This window comes from Phocoena sinus, chromosome 18, assembly GCF_008692025.1.
Source record: "Phocoena sinus isolate mPhoSin1 chromosome 18, mPhoSin1.pri, whole genome shotgun sequence".
Taxonomy (NCBI): domain Eukaryota; kingdom Metazoa; phylum Chordata; class Mammalia; order Artiodactyla; family Phocoenidae; genus Phocoena; species Phocoena sinus.
This window is the reverse complement of record NC_045780.1, coordinates 5,685,137-5,698,248: the sequence shown is the minus strand read 5'-3', so window position 1 is coordinate 5,698,248 and position 13,112 is coordinate 5,685,137. Positions and strand designations below refer to the sequence as shown.

The window sequence follows — 13,112 nt, the reverse complement described above, 5'->3', positions numbered from 1 at the left end:
GTCAAAGTCTGATTCGTTTTAGAAAGAAAAGACAAATTGTGTTATATGAGATGTGTTTGGATGAAGAAAAGGATCTTGCACCTGAAGTCCAGAAAGTAATAAAAAGGGGAAAAAAAGGAAAAGGCGGTGTTGGGGGGAGGCCTTCAAAGTAACAGCTCACACTGGCTTTAACCATCTCCCCGTAAGGTGGGGTGCTCTTATCACACATCTTAGGGATGAGGAAGGTGGGGCACAGAGTCCTTGGCCTCAGACATAGCTGCTTGTAGGGTCACATAAAGACTTCCTTTTCTGCAGTTAAGGAAGGCCCTGGGGCCAGGGGCCCTGGTCTTCTGCTTGGGGAGTTTCCCCAACTTCTTGGGAGGCACCACAGTTATACTGCACGAGCTGAGTTGCCTGATTCTGTTGCCTGTTGACTCACGTAGTCTGGTACCACTCAGAGCCGCATGTCAGGGCTGGTGTGATGCTGCCACATCACACAGCCTGGCCCCACACAGACAGAGCTGCCATCACTAGCAGAAAGGCCCAGGGCAGGACGGCAAGACACCGCCCAGCTGTACAGACTGTAGACGAGGATTACCATCTTCAGAAATCAGCCCTTCCTCTGTCTGGCACCTGCCCTTCCTATCCCAGCAGGGATGGGACGAAGCCTGGGAGGGTAACTGACATGCAACGTTCTGGGCAGCCAGGTCAGCAACCTGAAATAAGAGGCACAAATACCTGACCTTTTCGAGACAGCCACCATCTTGTCCCGTATAAAGATACCCTGGTACCATGTCCTGGTGCTGGTCTCTCACACACATCAGACGGGAGGGACGTCCCTGAGATCCAGTGCTAACTCCTAGTATGGTCAAATCCCACCCACGTTCCACTGGCCTCCTTCGCGGGCCATCTGCAGCTGGGCTATCTCACGCACCGAGTTCATCAGCTGACACCAGCGAGGTGAGGTTGGGTGTAGTCCGGCCAGCGTGTAGATGTCTGACCTCTGAAAACACATCCAAGAGCTGGATGGTAAGAGACGCTGCTGATTTAAATTAATCTACAGCAGACTATCCTAATAGTCACTTTCCAAATAAAGATGGAGATCAAGTTATCAGACAAGATAGAGGTAGAGCCTAGATACTACCTCCTACAGAATGAGTTTAGTTCTCAGTCAACCGTAATAGAACATGAAATAGACCTTTCCCTTCTAATTAACGTTCATCTCGAAGATGTTTTTAATGAGATGATTCCTTAAATGCCGAAGTGCACACAAACACATTTGCTCCCACTGCAGGGAATTCTGCCAGAGTAAGGACCGTGGAATTACTTCGGGGGGTCAACTTCCGGCCCCGGGGAATGCAGCAGGAAAGTTCCCACGAGAGGGGGTCTCTCCCGGGGCATTCCGTGCAGGAGGCCCCTGCGGAGGCTTTATGCAGACAGAGCCGTGTCTTAAGATGCTCTCAGCATCTCCAGGAGCCCCAGGCCACTGTGCCCTGGAGTAGGTCCCAATCAGTTTTTCGGTTCCACAAAACGCATTTACCGCATAAGCAAAGAAGTGCGCGCGTGCGTGCCTGTGTGAATAGAGCAAGGCAACGTTAAACCTCTTACTGCGGGGGAGGAAATCCAAACTCACAAACTTGCGCTTACGGTTTTCCCATCAAGAGGACGTACTGAGAGAAAAGGTGGTCATTGAAACTTCTCAGTCTCAGGAGATTCAGGGGAAAAGTGACGGCAAGATGCCACAGCAGCGAATGAATCCCAATTCATTCACTCACTCACTCACCCAGCACTTTCAGGATGCCTACCTGCTACGTGCTAGGCACTCGTCTCCACACCAGAGATGCAGCAGCGAACGAGAGGACCTCCGTTCCACTGCTTCACGCAGCGCTTTGAACACACCCGTCAGTTCATACCTGAACACCAGACTGTGAGCTCCATTCCGTGCCCTTTCACTTACCACCGTACACCAGCACTCAGAGCAGAGCCTGGGACACGGGTGATGTTCCGTGTATTTATCCGATGAATATATGTGAAAGGGAATTTGGCCCGGAACCCATTGAAAGCTTCGTGAAACTCTCTGGAGACAAAGCAGAGTATGATTTATCCGCTTTTTCACCCAGTTCGGTGAGTGGGGATAGAAAGATGAGTAAGGTGTGACCTCAGCCCTGGGAAGCCTACATCCTGGTAGAGAAAGGGCGAAGGCCAAAGCACAGAGGTGCAGAAGGGCTGGTCTGTTTACGAAACTACAAGTATTTTGATGTAGAGCATGCGGGAGGGCAGCAGGAGATGAGGCTGAGGAAACAGGCAAGGCTGGGCAGAAAGGACCTGAGGGCTTGGGCTTTCTATCCTGGCGGGGCTGAGGGTGGGCAGCAACGGTGGAACTTAAGGAGTCCCAGGATGGAATCCATGATTTGGCAAGATGACACGGGCTGGAGCGGAGGAGACACTGGGGACTCAAGGCTGGTTAGGAAGCTGATGCGGTCATTCAGGGGGACTTAGGTGGTGATCACGCGGTAGGACAGGGCGTGACAATTTCATGAGCCGTGGAAGCAGAATAAGCAGGACCTGGGGATGGGCTGAAAAGAGAGAAAAAGCCAGATTCCCCTCTAGCCGTGGTGAGGATAATGGCCACAGGAAGTGTAGGTATGTGAGGGAAGAGGGAAGCGGCCTCGGTTTTAGCTTGTGTATTTGCTACTGTTGAGGGCAGAGAACCTTCACGGGCTGCAGCTGTCCACAGCACTGAGCTGAAACCACAGGGATCCTCACAGTTCCCTGTGGTCTGGTCCCGTCCCGCATCCTGCATTATATACTCCGTCAGTGCCCTATTGTTTCCCAATTCTGGGCCTTCACCCATACCCTTCCCTCTGCCTATAATGCCCTCCCCTGCCTCCATCCCTGTAGGTCAAAATCCATTTCACATGTCACCTCTCCCAAAAGGCGTTAGTGTCCCTCATCTCCAAACTCTTTGTACCTAGTTTCTTTGTATTTGCCTTAAGCCTCCTGGTTAGGTTGTGAGTGAGCTCCTGGGGAGTGACAGCAGCTTTCCCTTATTCACCTTCCCATCTCCTTGCCTGGGGCGGGACTCAACACGTCTTCGTTGAGTTAAAACAAAGAGCCCACCAGATAAAACTGTCATCCATGAAATGGGGGTATCCTTGCCCCTATTCATCGGGCATGTGTGAGGACTTCGCACATAAGAAGCGCTCAATAAAAAGTATCATCATCCACATCACCAGTTCTTTTTCTTTTCTCTTCTTTTGGCCGGGCGGCGCGGCATGCAGGATCTTAGTTCCCCGACCAGGGATCGAATCCCCGCCCCGTGCTGTGGAAGCGTGGAGTCCTAACCACTGGACTGCCAGGGAAGTCCCTCACCATTTCTGAAAGGAATACGTTTCACTTGATCTTGGCCTAACTTAATACTAAGACTCTGTCTCCTTTTAATGAAGTTCAAAGAAAGGAACATCACTTTAGAGTTCCTGGGAAAGTGTCCACTGGAATCAGGAAGCAGGGAACCACAGTTCTGGCCCACTGGAGCATTCCTTTACAAATCCCAGAGACCGTCCTCTCTGGAAGCTTCTCTTGGTTACGTTGGGTCTTTTCTTTTTGGTCATGGAGAAACAGTGCTCGGCTTTGGATCTGTGTCATTCTGGGAAATAAGGTGATCGGGAAGAACTGGCTCTAGCTGGTACCTCTGCTGAGCTCCGCCCTGCAGGCCGCCTGTTGAGAAGCCCCAGATGTGAACAGCGGGACTGCAAAGCGCTGGCCTGGCCGCTCCAAAAGGAGTGAGCAGGCAATTGTGACAGTCCTGGGGTTGTATTTTTATTTTGAAAACCCACTTTGAAGAATTTTGTGAGTCCCCAGGGAGACTTCTTATGTCTTTTTTTTTTTTTTTCTTTTTCTTTAGAATTTCCTCTAAAACCCATTAGGGAGATCTCATATAGTCCAGATTTAGCGCCGTAATGAGGTTTCGTTCCTGCCTTAATGTTTTTTCCCATTGTTAATTTCTCTTCTATTTCTGAGACTGTTTGCAAACGCGACAGCAAAATTTCTGGAAAGTCTTTTCGTTTCCACGTAAGTTTATGATGATAATAGCACAGACCCTGCCGGATCGAGAAGGTAAGAGGCTCTGTCCTGGAAGCGGATTCCTGCTCCAGTCAGCCGACTGCACTCTGATGAAGCATTCCAGGTCACCGACCTTCTTCTGTCAAATCACAGACCCGGAGTTTGCGAGTTGCTCTTTAACGCCCTCTTGGTGTTTTTCTCTCTCCAGGAACCCCAGACAGGTCTAATCTGGAGCTGATCACTCTGACGTGTACCTGTGTGGCCGCGACCCTCTTCTGGCTCCTGTTAACTCTCTTTATCCGAAAACTGAAAAGGGTAAGACCATTTCAGATGAAATGCTATGCTTCTTCTTGCATAATCGGCCCAAATGCCTAGCAGCGCCGTTGGTGTAGTGACATCATGCACGGTCCCCCCAGACCCCAGAATGCCTGCCTGATGTCCAGAGCAGGCCCTGAACAGATGGCAGACCCTCTTCCTCCCTCTGACCTGGTGAACACGGCAAATGCAGCATGAAAACGTCTCTTGGGATTTCCCGGTGGTCCAGCGGTTAAGACTCCGCACTTTCACTGTAGCGGGCGCGGGTTCGATCCCTGGTCGGGGCACTAAGATCCTGTGTGCCGGACGGCCAAAAAAAAAAAAAAGTATCTCAACCCTAACGTGGGGTGTTCAGAACAAAAGCTAGAGCAATGAACAGATGACTATTTCCCAGACACAGAAGGGACATTTTTGATATAAAGTCTTTCAATTAAATTCAACATGAGACCTGGGAAGCGTTCATGTTCTTAACCCCACTCTCTGCCAAGAACCAAAAGGGAAAAAGCAAAATAAAGGCCCACCTCTGTCTCAGCTCTGCTGTTCCATACTCTTTGAGCCCCGTGATAAAATTAAGTGCTTTAGAGTGTGAGGCTCAGGTTGGAATTCAGGACATCAGATTCCTATCATTAGGCCTGTAGCACAGTTTGCTTCTCGGAAGTTTAGTGGGGGAAAGAGCCAACCCTTACTCATTCATTCATGGCCCAGATATTTCCCGTGTGCCTGCTCGGGGCAGAGTGCCAGACCCTGTGTAGGGACCTCTGACAACAGTGCAGAGCAAATGCTACAAAGCCGACTAAACAACACATAAGGGAGGGGAAGTCTGCAGTCAGAGAGACAGCACACGTCTGGGGCTGGAGCAAGCAGAGGGGACCCAGTGAAGAGGAGAGACTGACCCGGGGAAGAGGTGGGGATGAGAGACAAGGGGGCGCAGGAAAGGAGAGGAGAGGCTGCAGTGGCTGCCCAGGCAGGGCCCTGTAAGCTGCGGGAAGAAACTCCCTCTGTGTTTTAGAAGTGAGAGGAAGCCTTGAAGGGGTGAGGATAAGCAAAGGTGGGTGATTGTAAGGATGAGAGATCTGTGTCTGGAAAGATGATTTCAGCTGTATGAGGAGAAAGGACCAGAGTGGGCAAGAGTGAATAGAGAAGAACCTAGCAGAAGACCTTGGTAGTCCAACTCGGAAATGATGGTCACGGGACTTCCCTGGTGGCACAGTGGTTAAGACTTCCACACTCCCGATGCAGGGGGTCCAGGTTCGAAACCTGGTCAGGGAATTAGATCCCACGTGCTGCAACTAAGGAGCCCACGAGCTGAACTAAGGACCCAGTGCAACCAAATAAATATTAAAAAAAAAAAGAGAGAAAGAGAGAGAGGGACTTCCCTGGTGGCGCAGTGGTTAAGAATCCACCTGCCAAGGCAGGGGACATGGGTTCTAGCCCTGGTCCGGGAAGATCCCACGTGCCACGGAGCAGCTAAGCCCGTGAGCCACAACTACTGAAGCCCACATGCCACAACTGCTGAGCCCACGTGCCACAACTATGGAAGCCCGCGTGCCTAGAGCCCATGCTCTGCAACAAGAGAAGCCACCACGATGAGAAGCACGCACACCTCAACAAAGAGTAGCCGCAGCTCGCCGCAACTAGAGAAAGCACGCCCGCAGGAACAAAGACCCAACGCAGCCAAAAATAAATAAATAATTTAACAAAAAAAAAAAAGAAATGATGGTCGCTTAGTCTAAATGATTAGTCAAGAGATATTTGGGAGATAAAATCAACAGGACTTGAAAGGTATCAAGGAGGCTTCCTCAATTTCTAGAGATGTCTTAGCCCTTATTAGAAAGCTTTTTTTTTTTTTTTGGCTGCACCATAGGGCATGTGGGATCCTAGTTCCCCGACCAGGGATTGAACCCGTGCCCCCCTCAGTGGAAGTGTGGAGTCCCAAACACTGGACCACCAGGGAAGTCCCTATTAGCCCTTATTAACGTGCCAGGTCTTTGTGGCACCTTGTGGGACGTTCGTTATGTTGTATCTCAGTTAATTCCTTTAAAAAACACAAAGGTGTAAATATATTATTATTCCCATTTTATAGAGAGGGAAACTGAGGCTTGGAAAGGTAAAGTAACTTGCCCAAAGTCACTAAGCTAGTTAGAATCAGAGCTGAGTTTTGACCCAGGTTGTTTGACCTTAGACTTGCTATTCAGAACCAGGAAGGTATACTTTACAGTGTTGGTATGTGGGATGGCAGCCCTCCTCCACGGTGAGTAAGTAACATCAGGCTTTTGTTGTATGGAGTGATTGGCTTTGAGACGTGACAATGAAGGCCACTGCTTTCGAAGGAAAGGAAAGTTAAACAATGGGGTTTTGAAAGGGGAGGTACATCATATAGGGAAACAGAGCTAACAAAAGCAAAACTTGCCAAATCTGTAAGGGAGGTACAAAGACTACAGAGTTCAAAGGACGAGAGGGGGAGAAAAACTTCAGAGAAAGCCCAGCTTAGAGACAGACTTTGAAGGCTGTGGCTGGAAGAAAAGCAGCAGAAAGACACATCCCACCTGAACTCCTGCCTAACTCCCCAGGTTAGGGAAGGAGTCTGGTTACCTTGCCTAGAGGAACCTAGTGGAAATAAAACTGGAAAGGCAAACTGGGACTAAATTGAAGAGGTCCTTTGTATTTCTAAAAATTTAGGAAATTTTAATGTCAATAAAAGGATGAGAGGGCTTCCCTGGTGGCTCAGTGGTTGAGAGTCTGCCTGCCGATGCAGGGGACACGGGTTCGTGCCCGGGTCCGGGAAGATCCCACATGCCGCAGAGCGGCTGGGCCCGTGAGCCATGGCCGCTAAGCCTGCGCGTCTGGAGCCTGTGCTCCGCAACGGGAGAGGCCACAACAGTGAGAGACCCACGTACCGCAAAAAAAAAAAAAAAGGATGAGAGCAAGAAAGTATCGTATCAGTAACCGGATACCTATAGAATTCGAGAAGTAATTGGTTGTAGGAGGTGAGGGGGAGCAAGGTGTCAGGAATTATTTCCAGACGATTCCTCCAACCTCAGAGTAAATCCTCACTGATAAGGGCTGGATTTTCTCCCGTTTTGTTTTTTTTTTTATAAATTTTTGGCTGCGTTGGGTCTTCGTTGCGATGTGCGTACTTCTCATTGCGGTGGCTTCTCTTGTTGCGGAGCACAGGCTCCAGGTGTACGGGCTTCAGTAGTTGTGGCACACGGGCTCAGTAGTTGTGACGCGCGGGCTTAGTTGCTCCGCGGCACGTGGGATCCTCCCGGACCAGGGCTCGAACCCATGTCCCCTGCATCGGCAGGCGGATTCTTAACCACTGCGCCACCAGGGAAGCCCTGTATTTTCTCTTTTTATCCTCACCCTGCATAGGCCAGTGTTACAACTAAAGCTAACATTTATTCATACTTCCTATGCTCCAGGCCGTACTTGCTTTACGTGGACTATTTCCTTTGATATTCACAGCAACCCTATGAGATAAGTACCATTATCATCACTATTTTAGAGACAAGAAAACTAGCCTTAAAAAGGTTAAGCACCTTCCCCAAGGTTATATGCTGGTCCGATTCCAATCCAGGCTGTCAGATTCCGAGCCTGGACTCTGAAGCGCCTGGCGGTGCAATTTCCATGCCAAGCACCTAGAGGCTGCTCGGTGTTAACGTCAACTGAAGGAATAAATATTTGTCAACCCAGATTCTACTTTCATACTCGTCTCAAAGCCCTTCCTGAAGGCTTGTTGGGCGTTTCCTCTCATCCGCCTTATTGAGGTGAAGCGCAGATTCCACAGGTGCCATGTGGGAAGACCGCCTTCATGGCCTGCTGCCTTGCCTCCATCACCCCTGCCCACCTTCCCTCACTTCCTGCAGGACCCAGGCTGTCCCCGGCTGGGCCCCAGCTCTTCCTGCGCTCTTGGAAGACTGGAGACCGTTTCTCATGGCCGTGGCTACAGCAGACACTGAAAGCTTGAGTCCTGAAACCTCTTCCAGCAGTGAGCGCTAATGAACACCCAGCGCCCTAGCGTAGGAACTTACATTCCTCTCTAGCCGCAGAGCCTCGCACGAGCGTCTGACAGGCTGGGGCCCTCCCGTCTAACACCACTGGCAATCGTAATTCGTGACAAACGTGCCCCCTATCTTTCTCCATTTTCCACTCTTCGTGGCAGGCAAATCTTCCTGCCTTGAGCTATCTGTCACACATTTTAGTGATAATTTTTGTGAGAAAGAGACAGATTGCAAGTGATGGATGAGGTGAGCTGTGACAGCCCAGAACGGGGTGAGTCAGGGCCGAAGAATGCGGGCCGGTGTGAAATTGGGTGGATGGAGAGCTTCATCTTCTCTACTGAACTCTGATCCTGTTTAGGGAAGTGCACTGAAAGGAAGGGCCTGAAACTCATTTAAATGAAGTGTACATAACTTCTAGGCAAGAGTTATCAAAACCTAGCATATATAGGCAAACATACCTCCCGTCTGTCCTGCCCACAGAAATGCCGTCAATTCTACAATGAATTAATAGTAACGGGGCATCACCCATTAATGTGAACCTAAGACACTAAATGTAGAACCAGTTACGTAGGATCTGAAATAAAGGGTGTTTTCTGGGCTTAATTTGCATTACCAAGATAAAACAAGCACTAGAAGGCAGAGGCCACCTTATTTATTTGACCAGTGGCCAAAAGAACCTGGAGTGTGACCGTGTGTAAGTCTCACCCCTTGGCCTTTGAAATAATCAACTTCTATTTCTTATTGAGGCTAAATCTTTTTTGTTCCTTTTTGTACATTTTTCCTTTTTTTTTATTTTTCTCTTTTCCCTGCGTCTGAGTCACAGTAATGTATGGTAAATATAAACTTGCAACATATTGAATAAGCTTGCATTTTACACGAATTTTAATATAAGTAACTCAAATGCAAACGGAACAGCTTGGATGAATCCAATACATCTGGACAGGGACTCACAACGTTTTGGTCACCAGGAAACTTGTGTAGCCTACTCGTTGGTGGATTCCTTTATGTCAGAAGTGCTGACTTTTCAGTGTTCATTAAGTGCTGAGCTCAGAACCCTTTTTTTTTCTTAAACTCCTCCAGGAAAATCTTGTACTAATCTCACTACAGTCTTCTCAGGTTGCTGCAGAAACTAAGGGGCCAGGCCTTCTGAGTATATTTAAACACTTCACGTGAAATGTGCCTCTCGACCATCCCAGGGATCCTGGGTTTACTTTGCCACCTCTGGCCTCTCTTGCAAATGTAGAAAAGCCACAGTCATGGAGCCCGCTGTTGACTCATCTGTCGTGTGTACTCCTGCATGTGGAGAATGGTCATGGAAAGTTATTTTTAGTCACAGTTTGGAATGATTTTATTAAAATGCCTTGCATTTTTTTCAGAGGACTATTGCTTGTTTAAGAACAAGCAATGGGATCACAGCAGGACCTGAGCGCATTTGGTCTGAGACAGGACGGTGGAGCGGGTGCCGCAGAAATGCATTGTGGGAATAGTAAGGGGTTGCTTGATGAAAATTGCACGCTCACGTGTGACGCGTCTGTGTGTACGCAGAGGGTCCTTCCCGTTCCCCACCACGTGGTTTCAACCCTACGAACCAAAATAGCAGGCGATGTTGCCAAGTGTGGTCTCTTGAATATCTGGGATTTTAAAGTTGTTTCCTTCTTGGTGACTTTGAGATCTATTTCTCAGTCTTCTTCCGAGATGAAAACTGACTACCTATCGATTATCGTGGACCCAGATGAAGTTCCCCTGGATGAGCAGTGCGAACGGCTCCCTTACGATGCCAGCAAGTGGGAGTTTGCCCGGGAGAGACTTAAACTGGGTAACGTATTTGTTCCACAGATTCCTAAACCCATAACCGAGCACCTACTACTTGCAAAGCACTGCGCTTTGAGGGACGCAGAAGTCGACTAGACTCGGGATTCTACCCTCCAGCTGCTCACAAACCAGCAAGGGAGATGGACACAGAGATAAAGAAGTCTCTAGAATCCTAAGACAGAAGGTCCGGGGGACAAGGCAGCACCTGTTAATTCTTTCAACGATTTTTAAGCACCTTCGCCGAGCAGCAGATGCTTGTCTAGGTGCTGGGGATGCAAAGGCGTTTGAGTCTGTCCCCTCGAAGGGACAAGGACACAGCTGTAAAAGCCGTTAAGTGGAGGAGAAGGGGAGAGCTTAGTTCCAGCAGAGTCTTACAAGTACAGACACTCTTAACTAATGAAATTTTTGTGGATGAGAAACTGGTGACGTAGAACACAATTCAGGATGAGGAGATGCAGTAAAACCAAACATATGGTGAAAGGGCTGGTGCTCTGCAAGGCTGAGGATCAAAGGCCCCTGGGCACGAACCTATAAATTACATGCTTTGAACCTATAAATTACATGCTTTGAATTTCCCCGGGTGTTTGAAATGTCCACACGGGTGTCACTGACGTGTCATTTATGAAGAGGGAGGATTGCTGCTTCCTAGGTAACGGGGACGCTCTAACACCGGGCCAACGTGCTTTCTTCTCCAGCTTACCCCCGATCTCCTCCAGCTCAGACGGCACAATGCAACTTAACCTCCAGCCCACGGTGCTACAAAACAACAGGAGCCTCAGATACTCTTGCCCAGACATCTGATGGTGGCTTCTGAAAGTTTTCCACTCTCCCCTGTGTGTGCCAGAAATCATTAATATTCGGAACTAAGAAAAGAGATCATGAGCCAGTGGAGCTTGTTGCCCGAAGAGCCCGTTGTTCCAATTCACTCGCACGCCCCCCCGCTCCTCCACATGCAGACTATAGTGGGGTAGGGGTGTGAGGGACAGAGAGGGAGAAATGGCTTTTCTGGTTGTTCTCTTGGGCCTTGAAATGATTCCACTTACATTTCTCCCTGCATGAGAAAGAAGACTTGGCCCCAAGAGTGCCTGCTGTTTGGCTTGGGGAAGGAAATTAGGAATCAGTAAAAGGCCGGAGAGACAGGCGAAAGCCAGCAATGGCTGCTGATGGGGCGGGAAAAAAAATCAACTAAATTTAGAGTCGTTCAGGGCAGGTGGCACCCTAGATGAGTTCCTTCTGCAAGTCTAACTTACATGGCAGCTGGCCCAGCCCACCCCGCCAGTGACCTTGGCAGGGAACATGGGATAGTTTTCCCACAACCGTAAGCCATTCTCAGGCCACACTGCTTTCCAGAGTTATTAGTCACCAGCAGACATGCGTCTTTCTGTATAGGAAACACAAGCTTTCTCTCCCATTTCTTCATTCCTTGGCCTGGTACCATTGTGATCCTTGACAGCACATTAAGGGAGAATGCTAAGCCTTCCAGCAGAATTCCCCCGGGGCTCTGTGAGTTTAGAGAATCCCATTTCAGAAGAGTCTCCTTGACGATCTTTTGGTTCTTTTCCCTCCCGGAGCTGCCAGATGCTGTGATTCGGCTAATGTACGTGTGAGTGTCTTTGACCGATGAGGGTAAGTGGGTCAAATCAGCTAACTCTGCCTTTCAATGCAGAGAGTGGCTGCAAGGGCCAGAGGAGATTTATTTGGCTTAAAAAAACAAATACACGGGCTTCCCCAGTGGCGCAGTGGTTGAGAGGCCGCCTGCCGATGCAGGGGACGCGGGTTCGTGCCCCGGTCTGGGAAGATCCCACGTGCCGCGGAGCGGCTGGGCCCGTGAGCCGTGGCCGCTGAGCCCGCGCGTCCGGAGCCTGTGCTCCGCAACGGGAGAGGCCACAACAGGGAGAGGCCCGCGTACCGCAAAAAAAAAAAAAAAAAAACGACAGAAAGTAATCTGAAGTAACGTCTGGCAACTGAAAGTAACCAAAATTATGTCTGGATGGATGCAGAGGAAAAGCTGGCTTGATGGGCAGTTACAGTGGGTTAGAGATGTAGAGAAATACACAGACCAAACGGCTTCTGATTTCAGCTGAGTGTACTCTGGGTTACGACTCGCAGCCCTGGTGACAGAAGTCGGAACTGATAGCACCCGATAGACAGAGTGAGAGTTTGGGTCAAAGGTGTTGCTACCATTGAAGTTCCTGAAACCCAGAACGAAAAAAAACCCTGTTTTGTTAGAGATGCCTCACTCAACCTGGGCGAGAATTCCACTTCTGTGCATTTATCCCAGAAGTTGGGATAATGCCTGACAGCATCTTCCCGTTGGAAAGTAAAGTCAGGATTACCTAACATGGGAAAGCACACGTGGAGTGTGGAGTGTGGCAAGTGGATGGTGCTGCCTAGTGTAAGGTGAGCCCTGGATGCCCAAGAGGGTCTCAGCCCCGGGCTCCCCTGCACTCTCCCCACCGCGTCCCAGGGACCCTGGCCAGTCACTCTCGGAGGAGATTCCAGTATCCTCTCGTGGTATGACCATGACCTAGCACTTTTCCAAGTCAGTGGCATTTAGGTGACACCAAGGAGGATTTTAAGGGAAAAGAAGGATCAGGCAAGATGGAGTCCGGTGTGACGGGGCTCCCCTGACCCTGGAACTGCAGATCTGCCAAAGGATCGCAACTGTACAGCCAGATGATTAAAGAGCCCGTGACAGCTTCAGGCCGTGCTCGAGGCGGCAGTCAGCTTCCAAGAGAATAAATGAAAAGACAGGGAAGTCTAGTGAGTACGAGCGCCTTCTCACTGGTCAAAGCAAACTCCCCAAACGCTTGTCAAAATAAAGTGTTTTGTGTGATGGCTAAGGAGGGAATGCACGGGGGCTGAAGCTGTGGAAAGGAAAAGGATGTCGCCTGCCCCAAGTGAACAGGGGTCTGTGGACCCTGTGGAGAGCTGTCCCAACAC

At 49.6% G+C, this 13,112-nt stretch overlaps 1 protein-coding gene across 2 annotated transcripts in view; it reads left to right on the top strand.

Moving 5' to 3' along the window:
- Nucleotides 1-13,112, top strand: part of FLT1 (fms related receptor tyrosine kinase 1) — a 172,753-nt gene that overhangs the window by 128,259 nt on the left and 31,382 nt on the right. For both annotated transcript variants that reach the window (XM_032610754.1, XM_032610753.1), the window contains 2 exons: nt 4,250-4,356; nt 10,041-10,173. In XM_032610754.1, the coding sequence (XP_032466645.1) occupies nt 4,250-4,356; nt 10,041-10,173 (240 nt within the window). The remainder of the gene's footprint in view (nt 1-4,249; nt 4,357-10,040; nt 10,174-13,112) is intronic.